This window comes from Dysidea avara, chromosome 6 (genome assembly GCF_963678975.1).
Source record: "Dysidea avara chromosome 6, odDysAvar1.4, whole genome shotgun sequence".
NCBI lineage: Eukaryota > Metazoa > Porifera > Demospongiae > Dictyoceratida > Dysideidae > Dysidea > Dysidea avara.
This window is the reverse complement of record NC_089277.1, coordinates 20,458,872-20,482,126: the sequence shown is the minus strand read 5'-3', so window position 1 is coordinate 20,482,126 and position 23,255 is coordinate 20,458,872. Positions and strand designations below refer to the sequence as shown.

Genomic DNA, 23,255 nt, shown 5'->3' with positions numbered 1-23,255 from the left:
CAGTGTTTGCTCAAATTAAAAGGGGATTTATTTCTATCTAAAGCTTCTGTTAACACAAGTAATGGTATGGAGTGTACACACACTTGTACGCTATATATAGTAATATTGTCTATAGCACTAGCTAAAAATTATATTAGGTAGGTATATAACTGTGGTAAAAGAGTCACAGTACTGTGTAGATATAGCATTTTCCAAGTTATACATTAATATGTAAATTGCCGGTTCCCTTCTATTCATTGCTCGTAGTGCAACAGAGCAAAGCGTACGACTCAAGAATGAGATGGAATTCCACTTGGTAGTAGCATCTTGAATAACACATTCATAGTCTTTTCCTTGGGCCTGTATCTATTGGGCTTGTGCAGATGTCATGGCAAGTTCCTGTAGTATATAAGTGAATCACCTACATGTGCAGACATATTTCCCAAATGTATTCCATGTGAATTTAGGATAAACATTATGGGATATCAACAACTGCTTTAAGGGTTTGAACATATAGGGATAATGACACAAGTTAAGCATATGACAAGGTTGATTAGCACTATGTAGCTAGTATTAAAACAATCTTATCAACTTGCATTCCAATCAGTGCATTGTGCAAAAGTGTGTTCATTTGCTAACTGTACTCACAATCACTATTAATTTGTGAATACACTTATGGCTCAATCCATTAGTCAAACCATGTTATGTGATGTCGAGCCAGGTGTCTGATTAATATCAGAACAGTAACATAAAACTAACCTGCAATTATCATTTTTTTGTTTAAGGCTTTGATGAAGAAAAGAAAAATTAATTCTTGTGAGGTGTGACTATATTACTGAGGAGAGACATAGCAAAAAAAAGAAAAGTACATCAAGGTAATCTGATAACTAATATCAGCATTATCAAAATATTGCATAGTTGAGGTACGTACTTGTATTCGCACAATGCCATTTCAAAAACTAGTTGAATGTGTGATATATACACTGGCTTTTTTGTTCTTTACACTAAAGTGTGAAAGTGATACATTTAAAGTAATTGGATACTGTTTGCGTAATGCATCTAAAAGTGGAGGGTTATCAGCAAAGTAGCTCGTACTCCTCAGGAGTGCTCCGATGTACAAAATGCATTTGAAATTACAAAGAAAGCTGAAATAAGCAAATACAATTTCATCAACAAAACCACTCATAAAGTTTATAGGAAAATATGGTAGTGTATATATTCATGGCATAGTATAGAGCACACTGTGAACAATTTTAATTTTCAACCAGTCAAAAATAATATCCTGTGTGTTACACCAACACTGAGTGATCATGCATATCCGGGATATTGCCATTGCCCAATGCTTCATGATAGCTATAGCAAAAAGTAAGCAAACTAGTGTATTTAAAATTATCAAATGTCATGTTACGTTTGGATCCACAAGAGAAGAGTATAGTGGAACAAGAAGTATGAGTATGATTGTATACCAAAATGTTTATGTGAGAAACCCATACATAGTTTGGCATACAGTAGCTACTTAGAACAACTTATAACTACAAGATTTATATGAATCATGCCGCTTGTTTTTACATGGATCCTTACCTGATTATTTTATAAATACACTCACTAGTAGTGTATTGCTTGAGATGGGTATTGTGTTGCTAATGGACTATATAGGTATGTGGGTATTTCCTGTAGTGATTCAGTTTATTCACTGATGGAAGACATCCAAGACTTGAGAGGTGAGGCAAAACAATATACAAGCCCTGCAATAAAATGGCATAAACAATAACTGAGATTTTTATCCTTAAATATTTATTTTACATAGATCACGATTATCCAACTCAAAAACAGCTTCGTGCCATTTTGAAACCTGAAGTCAGTGGGGTAGCAGCACAGTGGTATGATCTAGGTGTACAGTTACTGGACAATGCCACTGGCGTACTGGATGTGATCAAAGCTGATCATCCTAATGATGCTAGCAAGTGCTGTACTATCATGTTCGAAAAGTGGCTGATGATGAAGCCTGATGCTAGTTGGAGTCAGTTAGTCACTGCACTGACCACTGTTGGATTGAATTCATTGGCAGTAAATGTGAAGATTCAGTTGCAAACAGGTACAGCGCATGTAATTGTAAAATAGCACATAAAGCAATTACTGCTTTCCATATTGTTATTATTCACTCTGTATAGCTGCATCACTTACCGTGAACAGGCTGGGAATTGTTCACACTATATTAAAGTACTGACAGCCAATGAGTAAATAGAAGACAAAGTTATAAATGCATGTATAAACTGAATGCTATATGAAGAAATTCTGGCAAATAAGTTTACATTTTGTGCCACGATCAAGATACTGTGTTCTAATAGAGCAGTCACTACTCTAATAGAACAGTCACTATTCTAATTGAATTATTCCACACTAGCTCATTAAATGCACCAAGTGATCAAGCAGATTCTATCTCAGAAAGATATTTTTAAGTTAACACATGCTTTTTGAACTGTACACTTAGTTCAATAACTGTCAAAAAGTGCTCTCAGATTCAAACTAGAAAGTCTAATTTAAACAAAATACTCAGAAGACATCCAAATAGGCTTTTAGAATGTAAGTGTTCTTCATTCATCAAGCCATGCCAACCAAAGTTATGTGAAAAAATATAGCAATAAGCATGTGCCAATTCTAGTTTGGTGAATTCTTGACCACCTGAAAGGGAAGAAAGAAGTCCAGCTACATAGTTGCCACTGATGCTCCATGTACAGTATAAAAATGAGAATGAAACTTGAATTACTGTACTGTAACAGACAGTTTTGGCTGATAGTGTTCAGACATTAGTTTGATCAAATCAGACAGAGAGGTGTCTTTTGGATTATTAGGAGCTGATAGAGAGCAAATTAGTCTGTAAGCGCATGCACCACATGCATTTAGCAATATAGCTTGCTTTTTAGCTTTATCTGTAATACTAGCAGCCATGAAATATTGTTGCAAGCATTCAGTATAGGATTGCCGGTCCTCAACTTGGCTGTAAAGTTCATCAATAGCAGCAGGAATTGGAGCAGCCACTTGGGTCGTCATGTCAATATGTAGTAACCCACTTAGATAGCAGCTAATGGCAAAGACTATAATGAAACACAAAATTACAAGACAACTACGGCAATTGAATACCATACAAAAAGTAAGACCTATGTACAATTAACCACAATTCCCTAGTGGCTTACACCAAAAATGCAATTACAAGAAATAATGTGTATGCATGAAAGCCCAATAAGAATAATTACCACAATTCCTGATAGTTATATTTTCTCTTCCTAGTAAAATAAACAATGCTTCACCATACAGTTTTTTGCCCCGTTCCCATGCCCTCCCCCCAACAGTGTCTCCTAGATCCATCTATGAATATGTAGCCGGTTTTTACATTCATGTGTACAATATTCTGTATGTATTTATGCATTTATTCACAGACAATTACAAGGTAAATGCTGATAAATCGAAAAGCAAGTACAATACTTCTCCAGCATCAGCAGTGATCACCACACCACATCAAGCAAGTGGTGAATTTGGAATTCTTATATCAAATATCATTAGAGAATTAAAGCTGAACGAACATGAGAATCTAGAGGTCATAAAGAACGTATGCTCTTATCTGACTATCAAGGATGATTCAAGTGTGCTCTTATTTAATGAAGATCAACTCAAAGAAATAGAAGCCTGCAAATGTATTAGAATAATGTTCATTAAAAATCTACGTGGATGTTGGCGATGGGATGATTTTTCTTTGCTCAAAATTCTAATACAATCACTGGAATCTGCTGATCGCTGTGAGCAAATGCTAACACAATATGAGCAAAAACTAAACAGTCAAATGAAATTGCAAGAAATTTACAACTACTGTATGTCTGAAAAGCAAAAGGTTCCTAAGGGTTATGATAAAATGGTAGCAATTGTAAGCAATAAAATATTCTATCGTATTACCAAAAAGGAATACGATGAACTCAAACAGTTTGTTGGCCGATACTGTGGAGTTAAGCCTTTTGTGATTCCTCCATTTTGCAAAGCAGCTGTGTCTTCTTTACTGCTGGAATTTATCATTCCTAAGACAGCTGTTTCATACATGGCAGAAACAGCTACTAGAAACATTACTGAGTTTATCAAAAAAAGTTTTGTGTACTTGAAAATCTCTTCAACAGTTGTGCTTGATGCAAGAAATGATGTGAGTTTCCTATGTTCAAGTTTATAATATTATTATAATTACTTCCTAAATTTGCAGATTAGCATTTTTGGTTACATTGACATTGGTGTGGTGACATGTAAACACTACATGTTACCAATTATCACATTGTGAAAGATGTGTATATTGTGGTGTGTATGTAGCAAAGAAGAAAACTTGTAGTTGTGTGACAAGCAAGTGCAGGAAGCCATTTGCATATAAAACCATTATTACCATGGTTGTACTACTTGGAGGATTTATAGCTATGTATTTACCTTGTGGAATAAGCATATTATCAATAATATAGTAGCATTTAATCAGGATCAACTGAGTCCATATACTTTAGGGTGACTAAATTTAGCTATATACTAAATTTAGCAATTTTAGCAACTTTGGTTTTTTTTGCTAAATTTAGTACGCACTAAACCTGCAAAATGTGTGGTTAGTTAATTGCACCAATTCACAAATTCATAAAATTACTAAATTTTGTATGCGCTAATGCACTTGTCAATTTCATGTCCCACCCCCATAGTAGGGGATTTGACAACACCTCAAGGATGGCTAAGCGCATATTTCATGCATGCGACTAGTAATAAACCTGCCCTGTAGCTAATAAAATTATAGCAAGTGCAATTTTATTGTTTAGAAATGCAACTACCGAAAATCGGTCAGTGATTTGGACAACTGTCAATTGCCCCAGGGGCGGGGACAAGAAGCAATGTCAAATCCTCACCTGGGGTGTGGGGACGCCTGGGGGTGGGGGGGGGGTGGTGGAGCATGAAATTGGCAAGTGCATAATTCGCCAATATACAAATTTGGTAAATTTAGTGTATCGTTAAAGTAAGTCACCTTAAGTTCTAAGGCTCAAACGAATAGTAGCTTACTGTATTCGAATATTTACTCAACTATTGTCCGAATACTCGAATATTCGGTGTAAGGTTTCATTGCTATGAATGCAATCCAGTAATTAAGGTGGCCACTAATAAGAAACCTATAAAGAACCACAAACAAGTTTGTGGCTTCGTATGAATAACTTACTGAGAAGAAAAGGGTAGCATAGCAGGGCCGGAGGAGGGAAAATTGAGTTGGTCAGGCCATTGACTATAATGTTGAAATTGCTACTGTATACATGCCAATGAGAGAGGAGCTGTTGCACAGTGTGCGAAGCACACTCTGCGAAGTGCGAAGCACGAGCATTCTAGGGGGTCTGGGGGCATGCCCCCACAGGAAATTTTTGAAAATTAGACACTCAGATATGCAATTTTAGTGATATTTCACTGCTAGCTAGCTATATAAATATGCTCAGGTCTATCTGTTGTTCTTCAGACTTTCTATACTATTGCAGACCTGACATACAGGGGACACAGCATGAAACTTGCTGTATGGTTCATTTAGTTATAGCTAGCAATTAGAAGTTCAAGGGGGGTCTGGGGTGCAACCCCCAGGAGCTGCAGAATTTTTGCAATTTAAAGGTTTGAAAATGCCTTAAAATTTAAAATTGATGCTAAATTTTAAAGTAAACTAGCTAGCAAATTGCAACTTTCCCCCCAAATTTCACAGGGAACCCATGCAGCATGGCCCCCTTTAGCTAGGATATAATTACTATACAGTGAATTCACACAGCTACAATAAAATGCTACACAGCTGTATACTATTATACTGGTTTGTATGAAGTGAACGGATCATCACAAAATATACTGGTGGACAGTCACGAGACCAATCAGCATTCGAAAATGGCGCGATGTGGGTGAGAGTGAGAGTTTGCTCGGTATCTTGACAGGACGAGTGGGTAGTTGAAGAGGAGTGATTTCTACTCAACATCTCATCCAGATGGCCACCATGTAATGTATGAGTGTGCAGCTTCTTGCCGAGGAATGAGTCATCTGGTTTGTCACTGCCAGCCCTTCGCCCAGTAAAGGAAGCCAAGAGAGACAAGCCAAGGAATGCTAATGATTATTTTATGAAGATTGAATTGTGATATAAGTGTGCTGGTTTAGAATCAAAGAAGGCACCTGCCTTACACGTGATAAATGCCAACTATCGCAACACGTGATACTGTACGTAGAACCCACAATCATTTATGTACAAAACGATACGAATGCAATGCTGTACTGTAAGGTAATTGGAGGTACTATACGTGTAGTTCTGTGCTTTAGTTAGGCTGAGAAACTAGGTAACTACTCGTGTCATGCATTTTCAATAACATCTGTGAAATGTACGTAGCTACATGTAGATGTGATCGTCCAAAGATTGCATGAGAGTAATGTAGTTCGAGCTGGTCAGCTAGTTGGTTCAACTCCAGATTATTGGTCCGGCTCAGGCCTGACCAACCGGACCGTCTCCTTCGGCCTTGCATAGTGCCCTTTCTGAAAGGATTACCGCAGCGATATTGTGACGGAAAGTGTTTATAACAAAGTAGAAGTATCTGGAGTAAACCATGAATCCATATGAAGTCTTGTGCTTACGGCAATCTGCCACAGCATTAGTACATCTTCACCAATTAGTGGCTGCCTAATGCTATTTCTACTGTTCGCTTCTTCAACACCATTCTTTCCATTCAATGGCATCGTCTCCGCTTCCTTAATTGCTTACAGCTAATCACGTGCCATTGTATAACGATCATGTGCGAATATTCGGGTGTTAATTTTATTATTCGGATACTATGCCAACGAATATTAATACGAATAATCGGCTATTCGTTTGAGCCTAGATACATAACTATCTCTATGCAGTTTCTATGCACTGGCTGGTAGGTAACTACTGTAATCTTCATCAATTTTGTGATAGTATATGTATGTGTTAGTAAAGTAACTCAGTTCAAAGCATCCAGCTGATTACATTTATAAAAAAACTTCTCCATGACTATAGCTGAGAAATTTGAAAAGTTGTGCACATGAAAACCACCTATACCCAATTTTGTAGTGGATGCCCAATTTTGTGGTGGATGCCTGATTGGATGTTGTAGTGCTTCCATATTGCATGTATAGGATCATGGATAGGTGGTAAAAAACCAAGACCAACTCAATTGTGTACTTAGTTGAACATATCAAACAACCACTGGACAGTAATTCATACAGTATAATACACAGAGGATATGCAGTATCTGCACATAATTATGTATGTGTTTAATGTATATACATAGTTCCCAAGTAAAGAAACCCGTCTACACTTTGCTGTTCAGAATAGTGATGCTGATGCGGTGGAGTCTCTTATTTCTTCTGGAGCAGATGTTAGAGTCCTTACTGAAGTAAATCATAATTTTATGTAAAGAGTCAATAGTAGTTTATGTGTAAAGTGAAATGATCAAGCAAAGCATACATTTATAATGTTCCACTTTAGGAAAGGTGGAATCTTCTGCACCTTGCTGCCCAAAGTGGTCATGCTACTGTGGTAGATGTACTTATCAAATATGGAGTAGAAGTTAGGGGTGTGGAAGAAGTTAGTTTGTAATTGTAACAGAACATGCACATATTCACAAAGTGTGTATCTACTAATGTATATGGAAATTATTGGCCTTTCCTTTTTTACTTTTCTGTTGTAAACACAACCATTATGTGTGCATAGGCATGATGAGGTTATTATGCTCATGAAATTGAGCATCATTAAAAGCAATTTAGTTTGGCTTGAAAATAAGGAGTTTTTCATGACAACAATGTTGCCCCTTTCCTTACTGAGTAGTATGATTTTTATAAAATTTCCTGTAACATAACATTATGTTTAAAACCTGATCAGACTTTTGTATAATGCACACATTGGATAAGCTGTTGGTAGCTATGCCAGTGATTATATACAAGACAGATAGTTAACATGTTTTTAGGGTAAACTAATTACAACCATTTTGTGTCCTCTGCATTAAATATAGAAAAAATGCACTCCTTTGCACATTGCTGCTCAAAATGGCCATGTTGAAGTAGCGGAGTCACTTATCAAATCAGGGGCTGATGTTAGCGCTGTTCAAGAGGTAAAATATATTGCGTGTGCAATGAAGTCAAATATGGTAAGATTTGTCTTAATATGTGCCATGTACATATTTTAGAAAAAATGTACTCCTTTGCACTTGGCTGCTCGAAACGGTCATGTTGAAGTTGTTGAGTCACTTATCAAATCAGGAGCTGATGTTAGTGCTGTTCAAGTGGTGAGTGGGTGTGAAGTTTAATGTAAAATAACAGCAGAAGAAGAAATATTGCATAGCCATAAACTTCACAAAACAAGGTATTCATATTTTTGTTCAGAAACAGCCAATGGTGATACATGTAACCTGTAGTTACATTGTCATAAAAGTGTCATCAATTGCAAAATTCTTGAAAATTTCATTCCTTGACAATTTCCATGTACCACTCCCTGTATTATATGTATGGATTACAGCCAATAAAACACAGTTACAAGAATCATCTTAATGCTCAAGTAGTCTTAGCTTAAAAACAGCACTATTATATGATAGCTTTATGAATAAAGCAGAAATTTATGCTTACACTATGATGTTAAGTGCAGTTATGATTGTCCCAAGTGGCATTAAAATATTTTATGCTTTCTTACATTTGTCTGCTCAATGAGTAGTAGCAAGAGTTCATAATGTATATACTAAGGAGAGTATCCTACTCTCATATACCCCTGTAGAAAGGCGTATCGTGAAGTTATGATGTAACACTTCTGAGTTCGCCCGTTTTTTGTGTATAATTAATGATGTCATTAGTTGAACATGGTAGCGATTGAACGCGTGCCTACCAACGTCGCTAGCAACCAAATTAACTCCAGCTCTAAGCGTTTCTCACCCAACTACAATCGTTCCTTCATGGGTTAAGACCGCTTCGTAGGCGTTTCTTACTAGGCCATTCGCGAATACAGCTATCCCCAAAGGGGTGTCACGTCGGCTCACGCTGTAGGTAGATCTGCGACCGCGGTCAAAGTCTTGACCGGGGAAAATTTCACCTTGACCCTTGACTTGCAGCGTTTATCGTCTTTGTCCTGTGACTTGAGCGTTTCTTGTCAAACTTTTGACCTGCACTTATTTCTCGATTTTCCTATACGCACCTGCGCTTGTAACCTAGTATAATATTTTCTTAGTGCGTGCTACCAGCGGCTGGGAGAGAAAGATCATTATAATTACGGCGAAATGCCTGTTGGAGCTTTAAAACATCTTCTTAGAGATCCTTATTTCTTGTGAGTTACGTATAATCCCGTAAACTTGATAATAGCTACGTATAGTTTTCGATTGTGGGTTTCGAACCTTCCGTATCGTCTTGACCCTTGACCCACTGTAAGAGCTATTTAGTGGCCTTGACCGTTGACTTAGAGTTTGACCGCGGTCGCAGATCGACCTACAGCAAGAGCCTGAGTGACACTCCCTTGTATCCTGAGCGTCGCAAGTGTGAACGGTGCTAACGATTCTTGCACTTTTTACGGCTTCCTGTACGTCACTAACCACGACATCTTGTCGTTACGTCATAACTTAACCAGTCTTGAATGGCCTACACTTCAAAACAGAAGAACAATTGCTAGACTCACCTTCCTATTCAAGATTGTCAGGAACTTACTAGCAATACCTGATCATTGCTTACCGTCACCAACTCCAGTGTCCTCCACCCGTGCTCAACATCTTCTCAAGCTAACTCAATTGCAAACAAGAGTTGATGTGTACAAATACTCCTTCCTCCCTCGAACAATTATTCAATGGAACTCCCTTCAAATTCCTAACATCGACACGATAGATCTTGAAACATTTAAGAATGCTGTAAGTAATATAATATAATGTGTGATTGTAATGCTCATTAGCGTGTTGCCCCTAGTGGGCTTTGCTAATTAACAATAATAATAATAATAACTTCACGATACGCCTTTCTACAGGGGTATATGAGAGTGGGATACTCTCCTTAGTATATATTATGAACTCTTGGTAGTAGAGCTGGAGAGTATATCGGTATTATAGTAATACTGTGGTATTCCAATGAAACAATACCAGCATTGTCTAGACTTCAGTGAAACATCAATAATACCATGACACGAGGTCATGACATTGATATACTGCGGTTTTCACCAATATGTATTTGTGAGACCAGAAGATTATTGCACAAATAAGCACATGATGCTATGGAAGACAAGTGCCTGGTATGTACAAGCCCAAAGTTATATAACTGCTTTAGACTCTATTTCACATTACACTCAGATTACTTACCTCACCCACGGCTGTTTCTGCTGTAGGCTCGGCAAAAGCGGCTGGTTTTCTTACGATAATACTAGCACCATGGAAACTATGCATCTTCACGTGACTAAATAATCGCGCTCGTTAAATCACTGCACGTGAATATTGCATAGTGATCGGACAAATCCGATTTTGAGCATATGTCATATTGTGCTTAAAGGCGTGGAGTATATTAGAAAACAAGGTGGAGTATATGAGATTTATTACCCACCCAAAACAGCCTAAATAGAGTCTAATGTATATACATTATAGCTATATTGAGCACTAAAAGTCCAATACTACCAGTGTTGGCAGTAACGCGTTACTTATGTAACGCGTTACGTAATATTATTAAACCAGGCGCGCTCACGTGGGCGCGCACCTAGTTTACTGAAATTGTTATCGTAAAAGTGTGTGTGTGTACCTATCTACCTATTTACCTATCTAAATATCTACATATCTACCTATCTATGTTTGTCCGTACGCACCCACGTGAGCAAAATCATTTAATAACGGTAAAAGCAGCTTTTACGTAAGAAGTAAAAGTGAAATTAAGTCTGTAGTAAACTTCTGCACGGGTGAACTTTGCTCTGAGGTGGTTTTTTTTCGGCGGACTGAAATACGGGTGTGATGACTTTCCTCAGACTACCTTCCCTTTGAGGTTTTCAGGCATTTAGCAACTGAAAAACAACGGTGCAGGCCTCGTACACTACCAGGAATAGCCTATTGCTTCGAGTTGAAAGGGTGCGTATCCCTTACGTACGCGAACGAAAATGAAGATCAGCTTTGAGGCTTTGTCGAGAGAATTTGTGAAAAAAAAACACGTTAGTCACACTATAAAACAGTTTAGAAGATAGTTCTGTGTGTAATATGTTGGTAAAAGTGGTTTGTTTAACAAACGCTTCCTTAGCAACGTAATTGAACGAATTACGAATATTTCATAAATTACGAAATACGAGAATTAGCTAGTATTATTGCACAACCCAAAACTACCCTATTGTAAAGTAGTTGGTTAATTCATAGTAGCATATACTGTCTATAGTTAATTCCAGATGAGTTAGCTAGCTGCATGGCGCCTGGTTTTTAGAAGTAGCACAACATCAACTTGTTACTTTTGTGGTAACTAAGTAATATAACGAAATATGCTATAAAAACAGGTAATATAACTACTTTTCTTACAAATGTAACACGTTACCTAAGTAATATAGTTACTGTAACGAATCTAATATTACGTAATATTATTACTATAAGTAACAAAGTTACTAATCTCGTTAGTAATCCACTGGGTAACGCCTAACCACAACGAAGTAATGAAGCCTACTGAATGAAGCTTATTCACTAGCTTCTTACTTATAACCAAGATTTGCACATTGGCCAACAACGAAATCATGTCACGTGATAAGGTGGTAGTTTCACACGTGACAGCTTAAGGTTGTGGACACAAAGTAATATAATATGTAATATTATTATAGTTACTTTATTTTATGGGTAATATGTAACTGTAACTAAATAGTTCAGTTGCAAGTAATATGTAATATGTAACTAGTTACTTTTAAAAAGTAACTTGCCCAACACTGAATACTACCCAGTCCTATTCAGGAGTAGCGGAGAAGGGGGCAAGGGGGGCTGCAGCCCCTGTGAAAAAAAGTAAGGGGGGCTTAGCCCCCTAAAATTATCTGTAGCTGTAATTCGATGTACTCTAATAGAGCAGTCAAGATCAAGATACTGTAATATAGAAGTCACAGTATTTTTAGAGGAGCAGTGTAACAAGCTACATATTAGTAATATTAACAAAATGGTGTCAGCTATGGTTCAATTATGAATTTATGTATTCTTAATTAAATCAGGGAATGGTGTGTCTGCAGTCAGTCACTCTTACTATCACACTTTTGGACTAAAATACAAAATCTAAATTAATACAAAATACTTGGACTAATTCGCCGTACTTTTTCCCCCACCCATTTTCCTTCCACATTGGTTAGACTGTATGTATCATTGGTAAGATCACAGATTCACAGTTACTCTACTGTACACAAATTTGGCATCCTCACTCAATGAAAGACATTTTAAACCTTGAAAGAATCCAACGTCGTGCCACTAAATACATCTTGAATGATTACACTAGTTGTTACAAAGACCGTTTGATAAATCTGATGGCTTCACTTCAATGGTCAATATGTGTGTGTGATTTTTTTTCCTGAGCATATATACTAGCAGCTGACTGCTCAGTATCAATAAATAAATAAGAAATCATATGTTCCATACATCTAAATACTACCACACATAATGGTATCTTGTAGAAAAAATGGACTCCTTTGCACTTGGCTGCTCGAAATGGTCATGCAATTGTAGTGAAGTCCCTTATAGAATCAGGAGCAGATGTGAAAGTTCTTCAAGAGGTGAGGTTGTTTACATGTGCAACAGTTAATAATAATAACTTTGATATGTTTTGCTCACTACTGCAGAGAAAATGTACTCCTTTGCACTTGGCTACACAAAATGGTCATGTTGAAGTAGTGGAATCTCTTATCAAATCAGGTGCAGATATTAATGCTGTTGAAGAGGTGAGGCTGTGTGTGAATGTGCAGCAAACTTCTATGTAATGAATACTTGGTTACTGCATAACATAATTTTGCAGAGAAAATGGACTCCATTACATATTGCTGCTCAAAATGGCCAAATTGAAGTGTTGGAATCACTCATCAAGTCAGAAGCAGATATTAGTGCTTTTACAGAGGTAAAGCAGTTTGCAACTCAATGAATTCATCACACACATTTGCACGCATGTACGTATGCAAAGCAAAAGCCTCCAGTAACCATGCAAAGCACAGCTATTGCCACCAACTGAATCAGCACTGGGATGAATCTGCATCACTCAGGCATTGGAGACTTGTACAGATCATCCAGGGGAAAAACTAGTAACTCACAATAGGACTGTCCAGGAGAGATCGTGGAACCTGAATTTCTACAATGACCCCAACACTCCTAAGCGAGGAAAGGACAGTTGGGCATTTGCTCCCCAGTAAATACCAGGTTACCTATTAATGTTACAGCTGGGTAGGCTGCTTCCCCAGTTGACACCAGGCCACCATACAGCTGCATACACTGGAGTAATGTAAGTAAAGTAAGAAAACAATTACGCCGATTCGGTATAACTGGGCTCTGATCCTGGTACCTTAGATTATCAGGCTGATGCTCTAGTTACCTGGCTATGCACACATACACACACCTTCCTTCTCTGCTACCCCCTCTGGGTCTTCCTAATTGGAAGGGATAGACAGCAGCAAAAGTGGACATTCATTCCACCAGTACACACCTGATTTACTGGAAATGGTCATGGTGCAGCTGGATGGAAACCAGAGAACCCATTGAACTCCAGCAGCAGCGTGTGCCCTGGAATTATCCATCAAGCTGTGCCTGTGCTAAGTGAAGACTTCAGTATCCACTGGGAAGTTTGCAAAACTTCCACAAAGGAACCAGGTTAGTGTGTACAAAGTGATACCATCAGGTAGCATCCTGGGCTTGGCACGCTGTAACCCAACCTTGTAATCATCGTAAGCTTAGCTGGCTAAACGCCATTGCCTGTGAATCACCTCATGGAGATGCTGACCAATATGGTGTTAAAACACACACACACACACACACACACACACACACACACACACACACACACACACATGCACACGCACACACCATGCACACACAAACATGCACACGCACATGCACACACACACACACACACACATACATGCTCAACTGTGACCATTTCTGGTGTACTAACATTGTACTCAGATGAAATGTACTCCTTTGCACTTGGCTGCTCAGAATGGCCACGTCGAAGTAGTGGAGATACTGATCAAATCAGGAGCAGATGTTAGCATTGTTACAGTGGTGAGGCACTATGTACACTGTAGCATTTATATTAAAGTTTAATTTAATAGATCATTTGATATTATGTGACCAGATTTGCAAAAGGATACCTTTTTCACACACAAAATTTGACCCATTTTGTGAACTTTGAAGCTTCTTAACTTTTTTAACATGGCATATAATTGCCTGAAATTTTCCGTGATTGTAGCTACAGTATCTGGCTACATTTTGATACTATGAGCAAGTTAATCAGTATAAGGTGTCAAGTGTTACATGATTTTGTTTGCTGGTATGTAAAATGTGTGGAAAAGGCACCTTTTTGCAAATCCGGTCACATATGATCTGTATATATTCTAGCAAAAGTGCACTCCGTTGCACATTGCTGCTCATTATGGTCACATCGAAGTAGTGGACTTACTTATCAAATCAGGAGCAGATGTGAAAGCTATTGAAGAGGTGAACTGGTGTTTGTAATGGGATTTAAATTAATTTTTACACATTATATAATATTTACCTTGTCTACTATTGCAGAGAAAATGGGCTCCTTTGCATTTAGCTGCTCGGAATGGTCATGTTAGTGTTGTGAATTCACTTATCAAATCAAAAGCAGATATGTATGCTGTAATAGAAGTGAGCAAGTCCTTGCATGAAACTTGATAAAGACAAGCTATGCATGTGTCCACGCTATATTTTATAGGGAAAATGGAGTCCTTTGCACATCGCTGCTCAAAATGGTCATGTTGAAGTAGTGGAGTCATTTATTAAGTCAGGAGCAGATATTAGTATTACTACAGGGGTGTGTGTGTGTGTATGTGTGTGTGTGTGTGCGTGCGTGCATGCGTGCGTGCATGTGCATGAGTGCGTGCATGTATGCATATGTGTATAATAAACTTGAACCTGAAAAGTAGTTAATCACTTAATTGCTTTGTATTATAGCAAAGGTTTACTACTTTGCACATTGCTGCTCAATATGGCCATGTCAAAATAGTGGAGTTACTTATCAAATTAGGAGCAGATGTTAGTGCTCTTACAGAGGTGAGCAGCAGTTAGAGCATACAGAAATCAAGTATGACAAAATGTCATGTACTATTCTAGCGAAAGTTCACTCCCTTGCACATTGCTGCACAAAATGGTCATGAAAAAGTAGTGAAGTTACTCATCATATCAGGAGCAAATGTTAATGCTACTGAACGGGTAAGGTGGTGTGTGATATAAGGTGGAATATAATGCAATGATATTCCTTGTTTGCTTGTGTAGAAAAAATGGACCCCATTGCATTTGGCTGCTCAAAATGGTCATGTTTATATAGTGGAATCACTTATCAAATCAGGAGCAAATGTTAATGCATTTGAGGAGGTAATTAGCTTGTGTTTATTATTAGTAGTATGAAACAGTAAGTGAGTTTAGGAAATTACTGGACATTACTGAACTTGTAAGGTAGATACTCACCTTATCCAAAGCTATATATAATTCCCCCATAGTGGACAGTTGATTGAGTGTAAGCTCATATGTGACCGGATTTGACAAAACCAGGCTTCCACACACATCCAATTCTTCAACTTTAACCAGTTGTAGCTTGGCCACCAAATATGCTATCGACCTACAATTTTCACAACATTCTTTTACTGCATGGTACAATAACTGTTCAAAATTTGAAAGTGATAGCTTACTCCCAAATTGAGTTATGGTTCTTCAAAGTCACAAATCTGGATGTGTGTGGAAGCCTGGTTTTGTCAAATCCGGTCACATATATGTCCAGGTTCTGTTAGTGTTTTAAGAAAGTGTTTGTGTATGCAGTTATGCTTACATAAGAACAGCTCAAAGAAAATTCCATGCTTACCGAGAATGAATTAATGCTTTATATACACCCGATAAAGAAGGCATGCAAACTTTCTTTTAACCTTGCAATAAATTTTAAATTGCATAATAAATGTATGGGCTGTAATTATGATTTGTAGGTTTTCAACTTTTACAGAGGCTGAGATTGTATCATGTATATATGGTTGCACATGTTACATGTAGTTGTTACATTTAACTTTAACTTGTCATTTATTCTTTCAGTCGGTTGCTGTATTTAGTGTTTCATTGGCTATGCTATATAGGTCTGATCTACCACTGTATGGTTATTCTATTATACAGAATCTGATTCCTCTACTATGTACTGTACTATATATTATAGAAGTCTGACTCCTCTATTAGAGTATAGTGGCTACATCAGCCAAAATCAGTCTAGTAAAATGCTTGAAGTTATAATATTTATCTATTATTTCTAAAATTTGCTATTGCTTCCCCCATACATGTGATGGAACAAGTGATGAAACAGTGTATGAAAGATCTGTTCTACCACATTCCCATATGTTTGAGTGCAATTACCTATTATGTAAATAATATAAGGACCTATTGAAATATAAAGAATCACATTCAGCTAATCAGAATTCTATACTTTAAAGGTAACACTGATGACCACTACACCAACATACTGTTTGAGTTTTAATGTACTGTATGGCTACCCAGCCCTTTTCAAGACACACCGGTTTGTTATTAGTAGGAATAATGAAAATGTTTTTACACATACAATAACTCTGAGCCCTTTTATCTGAATGTAGTGGTTTTTACAGTAGAGTTATCCACAAGGTAGGGCTTCAAATTTAAGCAAAATTCTGTAGCCATGAGTGACCAAAGTTTTAATTTTTTTCTTTGCAGTTATAATGTTGCCTCATTACTAAATTTATTCACATTAACACCTTTACAGCCATTTCTTGGTTGTCACCTTTCAAATTAAAACTTTCAGCCTGATTTTTATGGGGCTGCATCAAGTTTTCATTTTTAAGTATGATTTTACAATCAAATAGCATATAACAAATTATCTATATACAGTGTGTTTTATACTGTATCCTTCAGGTAAAGTTCACTCCTTTGCATGTTGCTGCTCAAAATGGTCATGTTAAAGTAGTGGAATCACTTATAAAACTAGGGGCAGACATTAGTGCAGTTGAAGAGGTGAGCTGATGTATAATGAAGTGCAGTACAATAATCTGCACATTACATGTATTACCTTCTATACCACTGTTTTAGCAAAAGTTCTCTGCCTTGCACATTGCTGCTCAAAATAGCCATGTTGAAGTAGTGGAGTTACTTCTCAAATCAGGAGCAGATATTAATGCCCATACTTCTGTGAGTAGTATGTGTTTTCTTTTTAAAGCTAATGAGTTATTGCGAATTGTCACTACAGGCAAAGCATAATCCTTTGTTTCTTGCTTCTCAATGCAATGATTCTGATACTGTTACATCACTTGTCAATTTAAGACATGATTTAGAAGAAGAAGTGAGCTAATATGGTTATTACAATGGTAATTACATCAGGCACCATAATTTGGTTTACTATATGCAGTCTAGTCTTCAGAAGTTTCCTAGGTTAGGCATGCCCCCAGACCCCCTGCTTCATATGGTAGTGTGTGCAGTTAGTGTGCCCCCACACTTTAAGGTTACATAGCTACATGTACGTATATCAGTTGTAGGGGCCCAAAATCTTAATTTGCCCCAAATTCTCTCAGCAGTTCTGACAGAATGTGTCAAAACAAACACCATTTATTGATCCTTAGTGGGATATATGCTGTCAGTACTTACTTCATGTACAGTGGATCCTCACTAATCCAAACTCCGGTAATCCGAACAGTAGAAATGACTGTTCTATTAGGATATTTTGGGAACAAGTGTATGTTCTATTAGAATATTTGAACTGGGGCCTGTATTATAATCAATGGGTTCACTAATCTGAACAAAAGTACTAATCTGAGCAGACTTTTGTCATCTTGAGAACAGAGCTGTTTAGATTAGTGAGGATCCACTGCATATAACATTTACAGGTAAAAGTGCATTATATTTATCTATGTTGCAGTACACGAAGCACAACATTATAACCAGCTGTTAAAGAATATGATCAGTGATATAAATAATTCCAGTAATTAATTTGTACAAAAGTAACCATTGTGATATTATGTCAGATGTACTATCTACATGACTGAGTTTTTTGTATTATACAGATTTCTAAGATATTGTGCAATCATGCTATATATTTGTGTATTAAAGTTTATTATTAACAATGTAGTGTCTGTTAGCCTCCATAGCTATCACATACTCTACATAATAGTAGCCTGTATACATACAGTGGAACCTCTTTTAATGGACCCTCCCTGTAAAGGACACTGTACATTTAACCTCCTTATAAAGGACAGTTACTGAAGTCCCTATAGACCTTTACCAATACAATTTTACCTCTGAAAGAGGACAACCTCCTTATAACAGTAAAATTTCACCAAAATTGGTTGGTCCCAAAGTGTCCATTAAATAGAGGTTCCACTGTACAGATATACTTGCTGTAAAATATTTATATTGGCTGCATGGGCTTATGCACACGTACTTGATTCCTTACAGACAAGAGAATCAGATTTGTCAATGTGTACAATTATAGAGACGAACAATAGCACAAGATGTACATAAATATTTATGGTTCTCTGATGTGGCAACCAAACAAAGCAAATATGCTTCTACAATGCTGTAAGGTCACTAAAAATATGCAGAACCTAATGGTTGCTACATTAAACACCTCCACAAGTAGAATATTTTCCCATCATGAAGCTAAGATAAACACAAGTTCAGGGTGTTGGGTATCTATTATAGATATCCCATGAATATATATACAGTAAGTAAAGTTAAATTTACATTCATTTGTATACAGTAAAAAATAAGCAGTGAATATTGTGGCAAATAGTGAACATCACTGTACATTTTTTAGTGACCGTCACTAAGAATTTCCAATAACATTCACTATTTGCCACAACTTTCACAACTTATTTTGTACTGTGATATGAGTTTATAGATAATATTTACTTTGTAAATAGCTATAAGCATTTAGTTGTCAAAAAAATAAACATGTCATGCCATTTTCATCACTTACATTAAACATATGGTGTGGTGCGCCAGGCTTCTTAGGCTGGATGACCCAACAATGTGTTTTAGTTATCCCAACTATGCACAAAACAAATTGCAAAGCCTGCATCTGACAGACCACCGGTAGTACAGGCTTTAAAATGAGGGCTATGTCATCAGTAGCATATCCAGGGGTGCATCTGGGAATTGGTGGGCCTGTGCCCTACCAAAGAATTTGGTGCCATACCAGAGGCATTTGTATATGAGAGAGAGATACTCTAATAGAGCAGTCAATCACTCTAATAAAGCAGCCACACTATTCGGAGAAGCAGTGTAGCAAACTATGCAGTTAGAAAATGATTTTATATACTTTATCAGTGATATATTATATGCATTGGTTGTTGGAGGGCTGCCATTGTGAACAAACATTTACCTTTTTTTTGCTTTTGGCCCTACCAAAACCAGAGAGTCTAGATATGCCACTGGGCTACATAAATTCAAAAGAAGTACTTGCAAAACAGCTATGGTAAAAAGGGGCTTGGCATTCAAAAGGCTGGATTTAAGGAGTTGTGAAGTGCGTATAATTATATGGCCTACATAGCTACTAAGTGATTGCATGCAGTGTACTTTTAAGTGTGAACTTCGTGATGCTGAATAGCCAGTGCATTTATATCAACACTAACTTTATTGCAGTCGTTTTTGACTACCATCTCAAGTTTTATTTACAACTTTTTAACCGATGCTATGAATTATAGCTACCGACTTTTTACCATGCAAGAGCCAAAAACTTTGCAAAAATACTGTCAGCCAATGATATAATTTTAATGGTGAATATTAGTCTTAACTTTGGGGATGATTCAGTTGATTCAATTAAGCAACTGTAGCATTTACTATTAAGTATGTATATAGATTAAATTAAGTAAGCCAAACACCGTTAACAGTTGACTACTTAAAATAAGTTGCTGCACGCATGAACTTTAAGAGCTTGTATTTCATTAATGTATTTGGCAATTTAGATTTATGGTGTGCTGGAAATGGAGAGCATTGCATTGTAAATCAAATCAATCAAATCAGTACGTGTGTAAGGACGGCTTATAGCATTAGAGAACAGTGTTATAAATCTCAGAGTGGGGCATAGAACTGTAAGTACTTATGACATTGTATGAAATTATGTTTTTGGTAATTATTTTTTATATAGCTACTTATGGTGTAGTACACCAGTTTTCCTTGCTGTGGCCAGTAATTCTGTGTTTATATCAGTCAGTCTACTACTGATCATGTGTCATTTACCAAATATGGAGTTATATAAACTTACACACATTGTAAATAATGTAGTTAATGACATGGAGAGTCCAAATAAAGTAGGTAAATAGCTACCTGACTGACTGTCTTGAATTATAAATTATTACACTACCTTGTTTGGTCCTCTGTGGGTCAGTTGGTCTTGTAAGAGGCTATAGAAATAAGGTAACTGGATATATTATTTGTATGGCTTGTAACATTATAGCATTATAATAATGCTATTAAATGACTTTCCATGGTGATATAACAGTATTAGTTTACTTTCAGTTCTTATTTAATAGCAGAAAAGACTAATTTGGTTTTAAGGGGCTTTTTGCATGTGTGTACTACAGTTATGCCATTACCACCTATATATATATACTGCATGCCATGTAAATCCTAGAAGCACATGTACAATACATATACTGATAGCTGTCATTACATAGTGCATACAAACACATAGCATTGCTTTCATCAATCATCTGTAGAACAAATGTGGAGTGACTGTAAGTTATTCGTATGTATCACTATTTAACATAGCTAATAGGATTTACTACATATGTTTGTCCTAAAGTCAGTTGAATAGTAACTCACCAAAGTACTGATACTAATATTGGAAAGTATATACTGTAATATGGTACAATGTATATTGTTTCATCCATTCAAAATCTTCTAGCGCAGGAAGAAACTTCCAACTACCAATATTGGGTTTTATTCATTTTTGTAACCCATTAACAACCCACTGAACCCAGCTCTCTTATGGTGGTATGGCATTGTAAATCGCAAAAGGAATAAAATCTAGCTTTGCTATATACAAACTTTTTGTTACAATTCTAAAGCACTGTAGCTATGATGTGTTTACTATAATATAGCATTTGTGTTTCAACATGGTCTATCAACACTAACATTTGGAGACTGGTTGGCTGTTGCTATGGTCACCTTAAGATATTCATAAGGGTTTATGATAACATAATATATAAAATTGTTACATTTTTATGACATCTGCAAAGGTATAATATGCCTAGATGCACACATTTGGTGTCATTCGAGGTGTCAATTTACTGCAGAGTAATGAAATATTCAGCTATTTTAGCAGCAGTGCTGCTGTTCTTGTTCTTGGGCAAGGCATATTGTCAAGAAGGGTAAGTAATGTTAAATACTGCATATATACCTACTCTGTAGCAGCAATGGCAGTTTTTGATGCAAATAAATAATTGCTACTGTTAGTGTGTGCTGCTTGTAAATGATATAATTTCTATTTTTATAGAGGTTTAACAATTGTGTGCTCTTGCTTTTTATTTAAAAAAAGTAGTAGCTACGTGATGTGTATGTAGCTACACGATACTTACAGTAAATAATGTACTTTTGTAAGTACATAATTGTTAAGGTAACCAGATTGGTGAAAAGTGGTCTTCCACACACGCACACTTTCACTGAGATTGCTGACTTAAACTTTGGTCAGTGGTGAGCACCAACATAGGGGATGAAGGAAATTTCAGGGCTTTATGCTTTTGATCATGGAGTTATGGTCTTCCAAGTTCATAGAATTGGAAGACCCCTTTTTGCAAATCCGATAATGTACATATGTCTCACATAATTATGTAGCTTATTATAATTATTTCTTTCTTTTCAGTGTATGCAATAGGACGATGACACAATATGTTATGAGAAGCCGTGCTGAAAATGTCACTTTTATTGAAGAGTTCCGTGAGAACATTTGTGGCTGGTTGGGTTGGGGGACATGTCCAAGCTACAGGTACCTATATACATTATTCTGTATATACTGTATACACACTATAAATTATATTGCATTCATAAGGTTTGTGTGAGGTTGCAAATATGAATGGGTGCAGCTCATGGGTGGAGGTGTGTGGTAGTGAATCTATCATGCATGGAATAATGAATATGTTTCTGTATGTGTCTACATATTTTCAGAATATATTTTTACAGTCTTGGATGTGTGTCTCTTATACATAGTTTAATAGCTGTCAAGTATTATTGCTACAGCATATAATTTATTATGATGATATGAGCTGTCATAACTACTGTACTGTATATTGAGCAAGTGAATGTTAACTGTGCATCTAAAGCCTAAATCTAAAGAAACCTTTCCTTTTCCATGTGTAGTTTGATTAGCTTTTATATTGTACTGTAAGATTACAGTTTATGTTGGTCAAAGTAGCTATATATAGGGATTAATTTTGTAATGAACTTCATTTTTTTAACTATAGTGATCTGTACTAGTTCGTAAAATTCCTGCACTTATTAATAGGGACCCGCCGATTATGCTGGCATAATTTTGAGCATAATAGGTACCTAAAAGCATTGAGCATAATGCCAGCATAATAGGTTAAATATTTGTACGATAGTGTAAATTCTTGCTGGAAAAATGACAATTGCAAAATAAGATCGATATACTCTAATAGAGCAGTCAGTAACTCTAATAGAACAATCATCAAACTGACTGTTCTATTAGAGTATATCAATCTTGTCTCTTACATGCAGGCATGCAGCAAGAATTTATTATTTGTGTTCCAGCCACTCATTTTTTTCTTTCTATATAGTGTTAAACTAGTAGCAAAGCATATGAACTAAGGCATGAACATTGAACATAATCGAGCATAATAGGTAAATATTTCACTGCTTGAAGTATCTTAGTTTACTACAGTGGTATATCCCCAGTATATGGAACAGTTAATTGTTTGTTATTTTAGTAGTTTTTCAGTAAACGCGCATTCACTGATGTTTTACTGAGAGTTTAAAACTTAGTAAAATAATTATGTTCCATATACTTAAGTTTACTGACACTTTACTATCAGTATAACTACAGTAAGG

At 36.6% G+C, this 23,255-nt stretch overlaps 2 protein-coding genes across 2 annotated transcripts; both read left to right on the top strand.

Annotated features, from left to right (window-relative positions):
* Nucleotides 1-822: 822 nt before the first annotated feature.
* On the top strand, nucleotides 823-2,258 carry LOC136257446 (uncharacterized). Its single transcript, XM_066050660.1, has 4 exons — nucleotides 823-854; nucleotides 1,657-1,700; nucleotides 1,787-2,074; nucleotides 2,151-2,258. The coding sequence occupies exons 2-4, from the start codon at nucleotides 1,676-1,678 to the stop codon at nucleotides 2,204-2,206; spliced, it is 369 nt and encodes a 122-aa protein (XP_065906732.1). The 5' UTR covers nucleotides 823-854; nucleotides 1,657-1,675; the 3' UTR covers nucleotides 2,207-2,258.
* A 1,250-nt stretch (nucleotides 2,259-3,508) lies between these two features.
* Nucleotides 3,509-18,265, top strand: LOC136258953 (ankyrin-1-like). Its single transcript, XM_066052345.1, has 19 exons — nucleotides 3,509-4,165; nucleotides 7,305-7,409; nucleotides 7,502-7,600; nucleotides 8,025-8,123; nucleotides 8,199-8,297; nucleotides 12,641-12,739; nucleotides 12,806-12,904; nucleotides 12,979-13,077; nucleotides 14,133-14,231; nucleotides 14,568-14,666; nucleotides 14,742-14,840; nucleotides 14,908-15,006; nucleotides 15,147-15,245; nucleotides 15,306-15,404; nucleotides 15,468-15,566; nucleotides 17,112-17,210; nucleotides 17,286-17,384; nucleotides 17,443-17,535; nucleotides 18,109-18,265. Exons 1-19 carry the CDS (start codon nucleotides 3,683-3,685, stop codon nucleotides 18,139-18,141), a joined length of 2,199 nt encoding a protein of 732 aa, XP_065908417.1. The 5' UTR covers nucleotides 3,509-3,682; the 3' UTR covers nucleotides 18,142-18,265.
* The last annotated feature ends 4,990 nt before the right edge of the window (nucleotides 18,266-23,255 follow it).